Raw genomic sequence first — 17,463 nt, forward strand, 5'->3', positions numbered from 1 at the left:
AAGTAGAATTAAAATAGAATAGAAAGTGCTAGAGTTAGAGGGTCAAATAAAGGTGGAACAGATGTGTTTTTAGTCGTTTCTTGAAGATGGTTAAGGACTCAGCTGCTCGGATTGATTTGGGCAGGTCATTCCACCAGGAGGGAACAGTTAATGAAAAAGTCTGTGAAAGTGATTTTGTGCGTCTTTAAGATGGCACAATAATGCGCCGTTCACTTCACTGGTGCTCGCCTCATCATCACCGCGACCGCTGCTGTTAAATATTCCTCGCTTCTTCTGTTTGAAAAAATGAAGGAGGGAGAGGGTAGAGAATGATGTCCCGGGTCGCTAAAGACCCGAGGTATGCATTTAAGGACATGAAATTGAACTATGTCAAATATTTTACCTGCCTTCCTGATATAAATTACTATGAATTTGATATGGTAATTAATACTGAGACACTAATTTGGGCAAAAAGCACTAATGACTTGTTTAAGACTTGAATCTTAAAGCTGAGGACTTGCAACTCGACTTGGGACTTGTCTGTCTTGACTCGAAACTTGACTTGGGACTTGTCTGTCTTGACTCGGGACTTGACTCGAGATTTGAATGCAAAGACTCGAGACTTACTTGTGACTTGCAAAACAATGACTTGGTCCCACCTCTGCTAGAGGGCACATAACTCTGAAGTAATGAATTTAGGTAAATGGGTGCAGAGCCAGTGGTGGTTTTGTAGGCAAACATTAATGCCTTGAATTTAATGCGAGCAGCTACTGGTAGCCAGTGCAAATTGATGAACAGAGGTGTGACATGCGTTCTTTTCGGCTCATTAAAGATTAATCTTGCAGCGGCATTTTGGATTAATTGTAGAGGTTTGATAGAAGTGGCTGGAAGACCGGCCAAGAGAGCATTGCAATAGTCCAGCCTGGACCACCAGATGGCGCTATTTTTGACACTCGCAAAGCTTTGGATCTTTTCCCGAAACAGTCAGAGGAAAGCCTCTGTGCTTCATGAGGCTTCATTTGCCCATCACTAGGCTAGACCACTGATTCGTCAAACCTGCTTTCCTTCAGTCCGTGTTCTTCTGACTATTTTGTAGTAAGTAACAAATATGCTTCGGGGAAATGTATCAGAGTAAAAGTATACATTTTAATTAGGAAATGTAGTGGAGTAAAAGTAAAAGTTGGCTGAAATATAAAGACTCAAGTAAAGTACAGATACTCCCTAAAAATACTTAAGTACTGTAACGAAGTATTATTACTTCGTTACATTACACCACCGATTACAAGTAATGCAAGTTACATAATCAGATTACTTTTTTCAAGTAACTAGTAAAGTAACGTATTACTTTTAAATTTACAACAAAATATATGAGTTACTTTTTCAAATAAGTAACACAAGTTACTTTGTTTTCCGATTTATTAACTGACCCTGTGTTGAGAAAAACTGGGTGAGGTGCAGAGGCACTTCCTTCAGCCTGAGTGAAAGGGTGAGAGTAAAATGGTGACAAAAAGTAACTCAAAAGTAACATACTTTCCATTAAAATAACTAAGTAATGCAAATAGTTACTTTTTTATGGAGTAACGCAATATTGTAATCCATTACTTTTAAAAGTAACTTTCCCCAACACTGTAAATGCAACACTATACATAATCTACTGTTAGAGTTGGGCGATACAGTATTGATTAGTCACGCTATATTTGCAATGATTTTGCTGTTTGTGCAGGAAATGTTATTCTATATTTATATTATTAGTAGTTTTATTTGCTTTACTAAAGAGTGTTCTTTCTTTTCTAAATGCCTCATTAAGATGCTTAAGTTTGTCAGTTTGTTCTGAGATGACAGATAACAGGAAATCTAAGTGGAGACAAGAAAATGTTATGTCAGCTTTTTAGACGTCCTGGCTTCTTAGAAACGCATCTGGAGGACATAGTTAGACACTTTAAATGGACATATATGTTGAATATGCATTATGATTGGATGAGATCAAAGCATCCGGAATTGATGAAGGTATAAATGTTGAGTTGGGGTGTTGCCTCTTTGTCACATCTGTATGACCATTGACCTTTTCTTGCAAGAAAATAAATCTTCAAAAGACTTTTGTCTCATACCTTTATTGAAATAGAAAATTCCCACGACACTGTTGTATTGCACTTTTCAGTGCTTTTCAATTAATTGATTCAAAATTAATATTTCAATGATTCAGTAATTCATGAATCAATGATTTGTTTGCATCATCACTAATGAATGTTCATGGAAGTCCCGACGTAGCATTTTTCATGTATTAAAATATTTAAGTTAAATGGATGTTGCTTAATAATATTTCTTTTATTGGTTCATGTAAAGGTGCATAATTTAAAATATTGCACTTTATTATTATTGTTGTTGTTGTTGTATTTTATATTATTATGTTATTTTTTCACTGTGTGAAAAACATGCCATCATTATTTTTTAACCATTTGTACTTAATTTTACTTGCATTAAATATTTGGATTCAATTTTATTGCAGTTTGGTTAAAGAAGCCATTGCGGAGTAAATACATATTGTGATGAATATAATCAATATACATATAGCTATGTATGTAATTTTATTTAGCTATATCGCCCAGTCCTATCTCCTATTCAGTCTACAACTACAATGCAAGACACTGTGGTCCTGCTGTCATTTATTATCTGCTGTTTACTTTCATTTTGACCACATATTTGTTATGTTTCTATTTCCCACGCTCAAAAAATGGCTGTGTTTTTGTTTATAAGCCACATACAAGCCAAATAACTAGTCCTGTAGGCCGATAATGAAGCCTGCCTTGATTAAAAACAGTAATTGTCCTAAAAGATAACATACACATTTTTTCAAATGATAGAAATAGAAGTAAGGAAGCAAAAAGTGTGGAGTCTCTTTGCTGAAATACTTTGTAGCTCCTGTATCTGCTGTGGGAGTCTGTGAGTATTAGAGCTCTCCAGTGAGAAGACTTTGAACTTCAGACCCATCTGCGGGGTGCTGGTGCTGATTAACAGCAGCTGCACAAGCAATTGGAGAGCTGTTTATAGAGGCTGGCGAACCACGGTTAGAGCACGGACACGTGTGCATGTGCATATGTGTGGGAACGAGAGACAGTAGACGTGTTCACACCTATTTATTGTGTTTCTCGCATTTGCCGTTGACAATATGCACAAGATACAGTTGCTTTGATTGACTGTTTAGAACATTAGATGAATTTGTGCGTTTAAATAACTGAAAAGGAAATTCTGTCATCATTTACTCACTCTCTTGTTGTTCTAAACCTGTATGACTTTCTTTCTTCACTCCAAAGGAGATATTTTGAAGAATATGGAAAACAGTGGATTTTTTAACAGTGTACTTTTGTGCTACCGAATCTTCTTCCACACTTTCCACATTGGCATCCATCTCCAGTGCTTCCTCTGCATCACGTTCCTGATGTGCATTTGTGCTCTTAGGCAGTCTGAGTAAGCAAGTCCAAAGCGATCCACTTTTTGGAAAGCCCGTCATCTGTCTACGAGGCTTCCACTTGTCACCGCAAATGACATATTCCAGGGTCAAATTGCGGTTGACGGTGAATGCAGAGTTCCCCCTCACCATAGCCGTGAAGAGGGCACCCCTGCTATTGACGTAGTGTCCTGGCATGGCCGTCCATTGACCCGTAGTGATGTTGTAGCAGTCCATGAGGCAGCGAAGGAAGTCATCACAGGGGCCGTTCCTCATGACATACAGGTTGTCACCGTGAGTCACCATGCAGTGTCCATAACTTTGTGGCTTAACTATAGGGGTGACCAGCGTCCATTCGTCATTTTTAAATGCATATTCATAAATGTCCGTAGTATCCGGTGGCTTCCAGAAACACACAAATATCCTACGCCTTGCAACTGCACTAGCCGCCGCAGCCACAGAACGAGGCGCGTGCTTGGAAAATGTTCATGCGCCTTTGGAGACATCACACGCTTCTACTGAGGACATGATCCTTTTGTCAAATTCACCTCCGATGGCGTACAAATGTCCATCGTGAACCACCAGGGTAAAGTTATACCTGGACTGCTGAGGACCATCGAACACACTCCATGTGTTGGATTCTGTCACAACAGAAGCTCAAGTCAACAGTTTCCTTGCTAACTCCTCGCACTCCTCCAATGATATACAGTCGGTTCTCCACAACAGCCACCCCGGCCATAGAGGTGCTGGCATCTGTTGGTAGATCAGTCAGATATTTCCAAGTACCCGGTTTCTCATCAAGGTAAAACACCGTCCTGTAGCAGTCCTGCAGAATCTTCATGGATGGCGTATGAGTCCCTAGATCAACAAGCGACGCTGGTGAAAACGACTCCACGTAGCAGATCAGCTCCGCTGGGAGTGCCTCGAGAGCATCTTGCACATCGTTATAAGCATCACGGATGAATACTGCAGTGCTGTGAAACAACCTCCACAAGCCGTACACCGCTGCCGTGTGGTACAGAAGAATGCAGTTGTCGGTATCAAGAAGGTCTATCAAGTGCTGAACCAGGCGTCGACTTGGAGGAAGGCCGCACACTCGGCAGCCTCCACAATCTCATCTGGGTCTCGTATAGCAGGGCGCTCACCCCTGGAAACCACCATGGCGATGAGGAAAGCCCTGGCTTTCAGGCCACCCTGCAGGTGGAACTCGTTCAGCTGACTGTCCTTCATCCCAGAGCGGAAGAGAGCACGGAAATACTCACAGTTCTGCCCTAGGACGGCCCTGTCTATGGTGAAAACGCTTTCTTCAACCCGTACTCTCAGAATTCCAGTGAATCTTCACCATGTTCTTCACTTTTGTACCTGCTTTGACCCAAACTGCAGGGGGGCCCCATAACACCTCTATCCTGCCTGTCCGTACCCAGATTACACTGTTCATGAACCATAAAGTTAGACTTCGAGCTAGTGTTTCTGTTTGGATTTGACCTGTAAACAGAAGTGTGCACACACTGCAGTCTCGCAGCTACTTGCTGGACTGAAAATAGCAACACACTAAAATAGCATAGAGGCCACAGACTTCAAAATAGTAGTGGGAAATGATCAGCACTAATACTGCAAAAAAATATATCCCAATATAATGCTGAATTAATGCAGTTTAAATTAAGTTGATTTGTTTAAACAATTGAATTAATTATGCTGTTATTTTTTTTCCAACAGTATGCTTATAATGATTCAAATAAAGGCAGAAACCCATAAATGAAGTGATGACAGTAGTTCAGAAAGCCACTCCTGTTTTTAATAAGACTAAGAAGATTATTTTCCTTCAGTACCCTCTCTACCTCAGAAGTGTTTTGGCCCTGGTGAGTTACATTTTTTTTCTTCACTGGATGTTTGGCATGGGAACAGGGAGATTTTCCATGTTCTGGGTGTTCTTTTGGTCTCTTGCCCACTTGCATTTTTAGCTTTTTGGCCCAAAGACCGGTGCTTTATCATTATTTATGCCTTATTCTTGAAATGTTTCCTATATAGACTACATTTTTTTCTTTACCCTTTTTTTTTCTTTTTAGGGAGAAGATGGTGTGATTTGTGGATTGGAATAAGAAAACAAGCCTTGGGTGGAGTTCAGTCTCGACAGAACTGAGATTTTAGGATTTTTCTTTTGTCACACTGATTTTTATGTCCAATTAACAGCATATAAACAGATCCCACTGTTGTCATGTTGATTCTGGGATGTGGACATGGTCTTGAGCTTCAGTCAGAGTTTTAGGCTACCCCGAAATGCCTTCACTTTCTATTTAATCATTGTCAGATGCCTGAGGACTCAGCACACTGTTTTCTGTTTCAGAGATTTTATGTTGAGTGTCAGAAGAGCGAGGGCGGGACGAAGCGAGAAATGTGGGGGTTTTGGTTTGGGGTTGATGTGAGAAAAACAATACTTTCTACACAGTTTAATCAGCATCTTCCTCCTCTGTTGGGCTGCTCTTATTTTCCCACCAAATGGTCCTTTTACATTTGAGATCACATTGTGTCTTTGACTGTCGTTCTGCATCGCTTATTGAAGCTGAGCCTCTAGCAAGCTTTTGCATTCAACTGTGTCCTTGACATCCAGTTGTTTATATACATGCCTTGCCATCACTTAGCCTGCCTGTTCACCTCACTTCTGCCTTCGAGAAGCACAAGCACGTCTTGTCAAACAGGAGGTTTCAATCCAGCCACTTAGTATAAAGTATAATGCAAGCGAGAGGAGATTTTCCCAGCCGTCTGTCTGTAACGTCTTGTCATCAGTCAACTTAATGGTTCACAAGCTACCGCTAGCCCTAATCAGCCCTGTCTGTGTATGTCAGTGAGTTTTGTGTGGCATGAGAAGAAGATCAGTGTTCTATTTACCCAGGGGCTGTCATTGCATTGTGGGTATCAGTGGGGAATTTAGTAATGTTATCAACCGGCTGATTTGGGAAACCTCATCGCTAGCTCCACACCCTTTTAAAACCATTACTCCTGCAGGCAAACACGTGTGGAATTCCTTTTCTAGCTGAGCAGAGCTAAGGTCAGGGAGAGATCAGTTTCGAGGAAGAATCCCCCTTTGGTCAGAAACAAAAGCCCACATGAAAGACAGGTGCAGAAGTGACCAGACAAGCTCATCTCTGGAGAGTCCCTCTATTTGATTCATTCCATGGGAGTGTGTTAGAGATGTTCAGCTTGGATACAGTCCCTGTGTTTGTGTACTTTGCACATTGTATTTATTAAATGTACTGAAAAGATCAGCATAAATTTCCATGCTGGATCAGGCATGGGTTTATGATGGTTTATTTTTTGTCTAGCTACAACATAATCATGCAGTTAAGCAGCAAAACGTAGGTAGTAAAGCTAGTCGACCAGCATGGTGTGGTGAAGCTGGCTGACCAAGGAGGTCTTGCCTCTTATTCCTTTATGAGTTTGCCTTGTTTTCTTAATACACATCCCTGATCTTATATTATACTATCACATTAGATTACAATTAAATTATTAATAGCAATAAAATAATTATCAATCTATTTGTATATGTGTGTGTTGGTGTAATTTTGTTTATAATTTATAATATAATAATAATATGCAGGAATTAATATAATATAAATACTTTATTAATATCAATAATTAAATTGTTTAAATATTACATTATTAATATTTTGTATTTTATTACTTTTTTTTTTACATTTACTTTCATTCAAATATATTAATTTGCTCCACCTCTGAACAGTTGATTGCAAACTCACGTTCAGGAGAGCAGCATCCGACATATAACAGCATTTTCAGTAGGAATAACATAAAAGTGGAATTATTATTCAATGAAATAATCAGTATGTTGACATAATTATATTATCTTTCTCTTTTTTTCTCATTCTTTTTATCTCAGTGCAACATGGGAAGGGAGCCGTTTCCTCTTCCACCACCTCCTGCTCCTGCGTCTATAGAGTCTGAAAGTTACTATGAAGATCCACTGCCCTATGATCCTATAAGCATCAATGGTACGTCTTGAATTGGGCCCAAAGTTGACCTAAATAGAAAATATCTTCTACTGTTTATTCTTTACTTTGACGTTCATGTCAAGCCATTTATAACCTGGTTAAAAAAGGATATTTCCAAAGATTAGGTTAGTGATTTGTGACTTCTCATTGCGTTTGTCCTACGAGAGGTAACCTGTGGTCATTGAGTGCTCTGTTTTAGCTTCGTCCCTCTGTAGTCTACGGCTTTACTGTGATACAGAGAAGCCTGCGGGCAGGGAGCACAGAAAACAGTGATGGTCTTTGTTCAACGGTAACCGGTACTCTGGCACTGGACATGCAGTGACGGAACATTGACCGTGAGCCCAGGAAATGGGGCCAAAAGTGATGGGGCATTTGGCTAGGGTTGCAGAGTTCAGCCCAGCGAGGGGACAATCATTTACAATATTTTTTGACAGATGACGTTTCTTCTTGGTCAAAGGATACAGAGGCATTAGCATGCAGCTGTGCTGTGTAATATCAACACACAAAGGATGTGCATGGCCAAAATCTGAGATGTTTCGGCACTTGTTTCGGCAGCTGATATCAAGCCAAACCTCATGGTTTAGGTTGAGTGAAGTGAATTTCTAATTGGATACGTTCTGACAGTGATGGAGCCGTAAAATAATACAAACAATGGTGCTGCTGGTTGCATGAAAACCACAAGACACAAATATTTAGTGCAGGCCAAAATATCAGTATTGAGTTTATGCAATACTAATGAACATTTTTCATACGTCAAACGCACTTAAAATGTATTTACTCTTCCTGTTTCTTTCATGTGACATGTAAGCCACATAAGGTTTCACTATCTATAGCTTCTCACCTGATCTTTTTTTCTCTTCCTCCCTTATTGCATTTCCCCTTTTATTGTCCTCCTGTGTTTCTGTAGATTTTGGGTGCTTTGCCATCATCACAGGGGTCAGGAAGTGCATAGAAACTTCAAACAGTGTGGTCTATGCTGTGATCACTCGGGGTATCTATCTCTGTTTTTCCCAGTGTACATCAGGAGAGAAAAACAAACAAACAGCACTAACTTTATAGGCTGCGGTGAAGTGCACGGATCTGAGAAAGCCTCTTTGTTTAATGCAACCAGGATTAAGCCTGCAAACTTTGCATGTGCTTGCTTGAGAATGCCGGACATATTCATGATGTACTTTTGACTTCTCCCCGCCCCCCAACCCCCCCAAGCTCTCAGAAAAACCTTTATCTAGACTAAACTTTGTTTTAATAACCCTCCCCCCCAGGACTGAAATAAAAAACATTTTGGAGTGAACTATTCTTTTACAATTCTGATGTATTCTCAAACAATACTGAATTCAGCAGAGTTTGCAGGGAGTTGCTTGCTATTTAGAGGATTTTACTTTCTTTTGTACGAGTGCAACAGCAATGAACAATCAGACTATCACCAGCCTCACCTTCTTTGCTTATTGGTTCATAAATTTCTCACATTTCGCAATTACAGAAGATACAGAACCAGTGAGCAGTTCGTATGAGTCCTATGATGAGGAAGAAGTGACGAAGGGTAAGTCCACAGCGCAACACCAGTGGCCATCTCCTGAGGCATCCATCGAGCTAATGAAAGATGCGCGAATCTGTGCCTTCCTCTGGAGGAAGAAGTGGCTTGGCCAGTGGGCCAAACAGCTGTGTGTTATTCGTGAACATCGTCTCTTGGTATGTGACATCATTGCTTAAGTCAGTGACACCCATTTCCCACCCATAGCTGATCTATGATATGAATGTTTACACAGATTCCAGTGTTTGCAATCAAGTGTTTACATATGATACTAGTAGTAATAATTTACTTAAATGTTTGCTTTTAACTTTCATATGTATTTCAAACTCACCATTCAGTCAACATAAAATAAAAAATGACCATATTTACTTTCTTAATGCACATTTCTGGTCCGCCTGTGCATGATGTACTGTTGCAAATGTTTGTCATTTCGTAACTTTTAACCAAGATGTAAAAACTTGCACCGCCACTGAAATGACTTTCTTATTTGGCTGATGTCACCAAGACTTCTTATTTTTCAAGCAATGCATGTCATCCACCCGTCATGGAACTTTTCATGATCCAGTCAATTTCCAGTGGAAAAAAATCAAGTTCCACCCATAAAAATCCTCAAAAATGTCACATTACAGAAGAAAAATGGGATGTGAACATTTTACATTTAACATTTACACTTATGCATTTGCCAGATGCCTTACAAGATGACTTGCACTGCATTCAAGCTATACATTTTATCAGTTCATGCTATTATTGGGAATCAAACCCATGACCTTGGCATTGCTAGGGTCATGATCTACAATTTTTGCTACAAAAATGTTTTATGTTGACATTTAGCATTAGTGGAATATCCACAATTTTTTTATATTATTTTCGAAATAGGCAGTGTATGATTTTTTATGCTACTGTGTTCAGTGCTACAAAAGTTCAAAGGATCAGACTCCACTGCTGGATATCAGTCTGCTGGGCTGCAGTGTTGTCTACAAAGAGAAACAAACTAAAAGGAAAGAACACAAGCTGAAAATAACCCCACTGGGTGGAGAAGCCATCGTTCTGGGACTGCAGAGCAAAGAGCAGGCTGAACAATGGCTAAAGGTGAGGGACAATGGGGCTTGGCCCATATGGATGAACAATCAGTGTTCGGTTTGTGTGGACATAGTTTATAGCCTTTCATCTTTTATCAAGGTTATTCAAGAAATTAGTCCGAAAAATATTGCAGGATCTGCTGATGTAACAGACTCTCCAACACTCATCTGTACTAAGGTATGATAGGTTGAGGTTTATTCTCTGATTGATTGATTTATGTAAGAAACACTCTCCAATTTTGGGTGGATTTTTCAGAAAATAGTCATTGTATCCTGTTAAGCTTAAATGTTCTGCCCTTTCTGGCAGGGTGAGCAGAGCGAGAGATACTCAGTGGCATCTGAGAGTGGAAGCAGCACAGACAGTCACGCAGAGAACCTGGAGAACAAAGATGGTGAGAGTGGGCCATTACAGCTATTCTTTTAGGTGTCTGTTTGCTTGACTACACTGGAAGTGACTTGAAGTTGTCTAAACTGGTAGCGTTGAAGATGCATGTCACCTCAGAATGTTGCTTAACCATGGACCAATCAGCTGTAAGTTGCAGACTTGACTAAAGTATCAATACATTGCATTAATAACTTTGTATACCAATTTATTTTCAATAGAAATACATTGATATAAGAATAGAAAATGCATAATGACAATTAGAAATGGGGCAGCGATCAACTAAAGTTGTGACACCTTAACAGGCACTTCCAGAGTAGAATTCTAGAGTAGATTTCACAATATTACTGTTAATAATGTACTAGCTGTATAACTGTAATTGTGTGTATAATATTTACCTTTCAATTGTCATTTAAACTTTAGTCAAGAAGAAATATGGCAAGTTTAGTAACCTTATGAACATTGGAAAAAAGAAGGTTTCCTCTTTGGAAAGTCCGGAGAAGAATGTGGATACATCAGGTAACCAGGCAACAATATATTTAGTTTATAAGTTTTTAAACTCCCACACAACCTACCATTTTCATCACCATCTCTTTGTTCCAGGCTACCTTAACATCCTGGTGAACACCCAGTGGAGAAGCAGGTGGTGCTCAGTGAAGGACAGGCAACTTTGGATCTACAATGACAAAAGCAAGAGCAAAGTGGCCCAGCAGCCACTGTCTTTGGAGGGGTGCATGGTCCTGCCAGACCCCAGCCCTGAGCACCTGTATTCATTCCGCATCCAAATGGATGGAGAGGAGCTCGCAACCCTAGAAGTGAGTTCATCACTAACTAGTCCTGCATAGCAAGACTTTTGACTGTGTAGCTTATTCCAACCACTTAGATAGGAAGTGATCGTCTGAATGACCTGTAAAGCATTCAGCCACAGTTCTTTTTTTTTTTCTATGTGCCGTTTAGAGATCTGAAAGAGATCACAATAATAGACTGGGAAATAATGTGGGAAGTCTATAAACTCATGAAAAAATATTGAACAGCAGTTATGAACAGTCATACAGAAAGCACTAAAAACATTAGTGAAAATGTGTTTAGGTTTTGTAAATTTATGTCCATCCAATTATTTCACATACAGGAAACAAACAGAAAATACAGTTATATACAGCTTGTCATCTAGCTTGCTCGCTACTATCTCAAACAAAACTCGGAATATCTTCCAAAGTTGGTGGTGTATGACATCTGTATAAGACAATAATTTGATACAGTTAAGAGCAGTCTACAGTAGACTTGGACGCTGCAGTAAACCGGAAGACAGAAGTCTCTGATTAGTCATTCTTTACACTCTCATGATGAGCCACTGTTTTTCCCAGTCTCACTGTCTGATGCCCTCATGTATCTTGGCATCAGTCCAACAGCCTGAAAGAGATTTCTGAGAACTCCCCTCTCTTCATTCAATTCTGGTGTATACAGCTTTCCAAGATTCACAGCTAATATTTATGTGCTACACAAACAATATACGCTTCCAAGTTATATACACTACTGTTTAAAAGTTTGGGGTTGGTAAGATTCATTAGTCTGTATTGTTTTTGAAAAAACTCTCTTGTGCTCATCAAGCTGAGTTTATTTGACCAAAAATATAGCAAAAACACTAATATTGTGAAATATTTGTACAATTTAACTGTTTTCTATTTTAATATTTTTTTAATGTAATTTATTCCTGTGATGGCAAAGCTGAAATTTCAGCAGCCATTACCTGAGTCTTCAGTGTCACATGATCCTTCAGAAATCATTCTGATATGATGATTTGGTTCTTGAGAAACATTTCTTCTTATTATGTTGAAAACAGTTGTGCTGCTTAATGTTTTTGTGGAAACAATGCATTTTATTTTATTCTTTGATGAATAGATTTTCTTGAAATAGAATATTTATACTTTTGTAACTTTTCTGTCACTTTTATGTAAACTGAATGCATCCTTGCTGAATAAAAGTATTAATTTCTTTAAAAACAAACTACAGACCCCAAACTTTTGAGTGCTAGTGTATTTGTATTTCTTTGTGTACAGTATCTCTTTTGAGTTACTGCTCATAAACTTTTCCTGACCTCATTCTTGAGTTGTTTATCATCAGTTTTCAGTAAGACACTTCTCAGTAAACAAACACAGAGGTGGAAAATGGTAAGTTCTCACAATTACTTCATAGTATAGTGAGGATTCAATATAAACTTCAACGTGACTGCCATCTTCAGGCCAGAATTAAATCAGTGTGCAAACTGACCTATTTGCAGATCATTTCACCAAGGCCTAGCTGCACATGTTAAGGAATATGAATATCTCAGGGAGTATAGATGATCAAATATCCTCCTTTTTCCTCTCAGGCTAAATCCTCCGCTGACATGGGCCACTGGCTCGGGCTTATTCTGTCACAAACAGGCACCAAAACAGACCCGGAAGATCTCACCTATGATTATGTGAACTCTGAGAGAATATCCAGTATTGTCAACGCTGCCAAGACGTCCATGTAGTAAGCTACTTCATGTACATCAGTTATTAAAAAAAGAATAGTTCACACAAAAATAAAAATGTTGTCACAAACCGGCATGGGTTTCTTCCATGGTGCACAAAAGGAGACAATTTGAACAGAAGCCTATGGGCTGAGACTGTAAACCTCCAAAAAAAACACAAATGTACTATAAAATGGACCATATGACTTGTGAAATATATTCATAGTGATATGATCGATTTGATTGCTTTTTTTAAAATTTGGAGCCTGATTTGTTTGTATTTGTCAGTCTAATGCAGAGGAGGTACTCAGAGCCCAACACATACACAGACAGCCCTCCGTCAGACCCCCATACTTGTGATGACATATACAATGATGTGCCATCCACAGAGAACGAACAGGAGGTGGGTGAGACAGCCTTGCCATGCTTTTGTTGTAAATCTACGCCACCCACTTTCATGCAGTTGTGTTTATTCTGAGTCATAGACTCAGTATAGTGGAAGATTCATTAAGCATTCGGCCAAAAATAATTCGAGTTACAGGAAGTCATTACTGTGACAGTGTTGTGTTTTTGTAACTCTGCCGGCCATCCAACTTCAATAATTTTTTTCTGATACTGTTACTCTCTCCGGCTGTAGGAGGTTCAAGAGGTTCAGAATGGCAGTGAGGAGGGAACAGCAAGCGGCGAGGAGAATGGGAAGGACAGAGTGTATCTGGATCTGATCCCGGTTCGCTCCTTCCTTCACACGAGCTCGGGCAGAGTGTCACCACAGACAGAGCTCAGTCCCTCATCTGCTCCCCAGGATGATCAGCTACACTCTAAAGAGGTTAACATTATCAAATGGAAAATGCATGTTAATAGATCTAATCTTGAGCATATGTATGTTTCATTTCTTTAAATTGACTTTGTATTTTTTTTTATGTAAATCTTTTGCAACATAATAAATGTCTTTACTGTCACTTTTTCAGACATTTAATGCATCCTTGCTGAATAATTTATTTAAAAAAACTTACTGACCCCAAACTTTTAGTTTAGATAGTGTAGGCCTATATATAAATTTTTGCCAGTATGTGCATCTCCTGGTAATTAAATCCATTACCTTGGTGTTGTTAGTGCCAAAATACAGATATTTATTTAGCAAAAATGATATAAAATTTAATACAAAAACATGTAAATATACAAGTATTTTAATACATATGTTTAAAACCTTCTATACTATTGGTTTCTAAAACAGATTGAAACAAGTGAAACCGCATTACCGAGCAGCACAGAGAACCTCGACCCTCCACCAGTTGCTAATAGAATGGACACAGACCCCTCTCCAGCCCCGAATCTGCTTGTCCAGACTCAAAGAATCAGTTTCCTTGGTCAGGAAAGCCAAAAGAGGGCCTCTCCCACCTTACTGCCATCCCAAACCCAAACCCTACCCCAGACGCCCCAGAGTCCGCCCACCTCCAGAGGAAGAGCTGCCAGCACAGACAGATTTCTCGAAAAACTCAAGTTCTCTCCAGCAGGTAATTGTAAAACCATCAATTGTAAAACAGACCTACAAAACTTTTTTATTTACCCTGCTGTGCTTTTCCCAGCCATGCACTCAAGTGAGCATACCTTCAGTATTTGAATGTAGGTCATGGCTCAAAGCTCCTACACATTCCCTCATGTTTAGCAGGCCCGGGGTCAGTTGAGGTGAAATTAGGGAAGAACAGGACGGAGGCCGATGTGCTGCGTTACACAGACGAGAGAGACCGGCTGGAGCGAGAGAGGGAGGAGGTTAAAAACACTCTGGCCACCCTGAGGAAAGACAGACGAGAGGTGAAAGAGGAGCTGAGCTCCTGCCAAGGTACTGCAGTGCCACGTAATGGTGATATTTGGAAATGCCCATGTGTTAAGAGGTCGTTTCCATCATATTTAACAAACACTCATGATGTTCCAACTTTGTATTATTTTCTTTAAATTTTCAAGATGCAATTGGAATTTTTACATGTGACCCTGGACCACAAAACCAGTCATATACATCATCCAAAAGCTGGATAAATAAGCTTTCCGTTGATGTATGGTTTGTTAGGATAGGACAATATTTGACCGATATACAGCTATTTGAAAATCTGGAATCTGAGGGTGCAAAAAAAGTATTGAGAAAATCGCCTTTAAAGTTGTCCAAATTATGTTCTTAGCAATGCATATTACTAATCAAAAATTAAGTTCTGATATATTTACGGTAGGAAATGTACTAAAAATCTTCATGGAACATGATCTTTACTTAATATCCTAACGATTTTTTGCATAAAAGAAAAATTGATAATTTTGACCCATACAATGTTTTTTTGGCTATTGCCACAAATATACCCCAGCGACTTAAGACTGGTTTTGTGGTGCAGGGTCACATATATTACTTGTTAGTTGTGTCATACTACAACACAACAATGTCACTCTACATGTAAAATGCTAATAAATGCTTTTGATTATGGCTCATAGACCCCACTCAGCAGGCCTCTCTGGAGGCTCGTCTGAAGCAGATGGAGGAGACGTGTCGTGAGGCGGAGCGCCGGCGAGTGGAGGTGGAGCTTAGCCTGATGGAGGTGAAGGAGAATTTGAGAAAAGTGGAAGCAGGACCCTTTACACTGGGCACCACGGTAGATAGCAGTCTACTGGAAACTTCAACGGTTAGTATGACAACAGCAAATCAGAATTTTAGAAATGTAAAATATATAAAAAATAGAAAAGTTATTTTAAACTGTAATAACATTTCACAATGTTAATGTTTTTACTGTGTTGTATTTTTGATCAAATAAAGGCAGCCTTAGTGAGCATAAGATAGTTGTTTCAAAAACAAATGTACCGACTCCAACTTCTGAATAGTAGTGTATAATCTGTTGCAAAACCAAGTGAGCTGACTATCTGACATAAGCATACTAGGTAGTACAATTCAGAATAGGTAAGAACTAAATAAAAATTGTTTTTTAATGATTGTACACTGAGCGGCACGAGTCCAGCTGACTTACTGTATATTGTTGTGTATTCTAGCCCAAGATAGCGCCTGTATCCAGCCCTGCTCCAAATACACCCATCAGCAACACCAATAATGGAGATTCACCCATCAACTCCGCCACAGCGCTGAAGAACAGACCCCTGTCCATCATGGCATCCAGCAAAGGAAAAGTTCTGCAGAAGGCCAAGGTCAGAGTCCACTTGTGCATCCATAGTCCTAATAGAGAGCTTAGTTTGTTGATAATTTAACATTTATGATTTATAGAAATACGTTTCTCAATCAAAGCAACTGTACACAGAAAAGTACTAATTAACATGTTTTTTGGATAATTCCCTGGCATTCTTTGAAGTACATTAAAGTATGTGTATAACGGTATATACACTATCATTAAAAGGTTTGGAGTTGGTAAGATTTTGTAATGTTTTTGACAAAAGTCTCTTATTCTCACCAAGGTTGCATTTATTTGGTCAAAAATACAGTAAAAACGGTAATATTGTGAAATATTACTACAATATAACTGATAACTATTTTTTTTACAAAAAAAAAACTTTTATAGTTTTCTATTTATTTTTAAAACGTATTCTCTGATGGCCAAGCTGAATTTTCAGCAGCCATTTTTCATTATTCTTTGAAAAGAAAGTTCAAAAGAACAGCATTTATTTTAAATAGATTTTTTTTGTAACAAAGTTCATGTCTTAGTCACTTTTGATCAATTTAATGCGTTCTTGCTGAATAAAAGTATTAATTTCTTTATTTAAAAAAAGCTTACTGACCCCAAACATTTGAACGGTTGAGTATATATAATAATGGTATATGAATATGGTTATCCAAGTTACAATGGTATTACTATCTGAAACCATTACCACCACAAGTCTATTCAATCATATATTCATATATATATATATATTTTTATATTTTTTTTTTTTACAATATTTTCCTGTGTCTGAGCTTGTCATTCTCTCTCTGCAGGAATGGGAGAAAAAATCCACAACCTAGTGGAAGGGAACAGAGAGCGCAAATTGACTTTTTAGCCAAAGCTCAAAGGACTGCTAAGGCAAATGCTTCAGGCAGGGAGAGAGAGAGAGAGAGAGAGAAGGAGGGTGTGTCCAATGACCTGTAGGCTTCGCCCCTCTGAAACATCAGCCTCCACTAGTCCCTGCTTCTCTGCATTCAGAGGCTCAGAAGGTACTGGTTACATGCAGGCAGCTGATCCAAGACAATATTTTCTGTTCCCTGCCAAATAACGCCACTGGACGACAATAGATTTTAAATCTATTCAAGTCATTTTTATGTAAGAGAAAGGAAGGGAATAACTGAAATAACTCTTTCAGTGGTGTGCACATTATTTGATGGATGTTTCACAAGCTTGAGAAGAGACCAAAAAGCTTCGAGAACCACTATTTTTAGATTGAAACATTTAGATTCAAAACCGTAAATCAGCCATTTGGTACATTGTAGCTTGGTTCATGTATGCTGGTAACCAAGATGTGAATATATATTACATATCCGTTCGGTGTTTTTGATTTGTTACTGTACGCTAGCTGAAACATGCACTTTTTA

At 38.9% G+C, this 17,463-nt stretch overlaps 1 protein-coding gene across 3 annotated transcripts in view; it reads left to right on the top strand.

The window, feature by feature from the left end:
• Positions 1-17,287, top strand: part of LOC107689955 (actin filament-associated protein 1-like 2) — a 38,446-nt gene extending 21,159 nt beyond the window's left edge. Inside the window, exons 5-19 of one of the 3 annotated variants that reach the window (XM_016488163.1) lie at positions 7,317-7,428; positions 8,909-9,117; positions 9,869-10,048; positions 10,139-10,216; positions 10,346-10,430; positions 10,844-10,939; positions 11,024-11,235; positions 12,789-12,934; positions 13,203-13,317; positions 13,552-13,740; positions 14,137-14,428; positions 14,581-14,754; positions 15,390-15,577; positions 15,939-16,091; positions 16,873-17,287. In XM_016488163.1, the coding sequence (XP_016343649.1) occupies positions 7,317-7,428; positions 8,909-9,117; positions 9,869-10,048; positions 10,139-10,216; positions 10,346-10,430; positions 10,844-10,939; positions 11,024-11,235; positions 12,789-12,934; positions 13,203-13,317; positions 13,552-13,740; positions 14,137-14,428; positions 14,581-14,754; positions 15,390-15,577; positions 15,939-16,091; positions 16,873-16,899 (2,256 nt within the window). In that variant the 3' untranslated portion in view covers positions 16,900-17,287. The remainder of the gene's footprint in view (positions 1-7,316; positions 7,429-8,908; positions 9,118-9,868; positions 10,049-10,138; positions 10,217-10,345; positions 10,431-10,843; positions 10,940-11,023; positions 11,236-12,788; positions 12,935-13,202; positions 13,318-13,551; positions 13,741-14,136; positions 14,429-14,580; positions 14,755-15,389; positions 15,578-15,938; positions 16,092-16,872) is intronic. The other 2 variants (XM_016488165.1, XM_016488166.1) reach the window with 2 other exon arrangements.
• The last annotated feature ends 176 nt before the right edge of the window (positions 17,288-17,463 follow it).

The sequence above is a fragment of the Sinocyclocheilus anshuiensis genome, unplaced genomic scaffold (assembly GCF_001515605.1).
Source record: "Sinocyclocheilus anshuiensis isolate Anshui unplaced genomic scaffold, SAMN03320099.WGS_v1.1 scaffold1541, whole genome shotgun sequence".
NCBI classification, from domain to species: Eukaryota; Metazoa; Chordata; class Actinopteri; order Cypriniformes; family Cyprinidae; genus Sinocyclocheilus; species Sinocyclocheilus anshuiensis.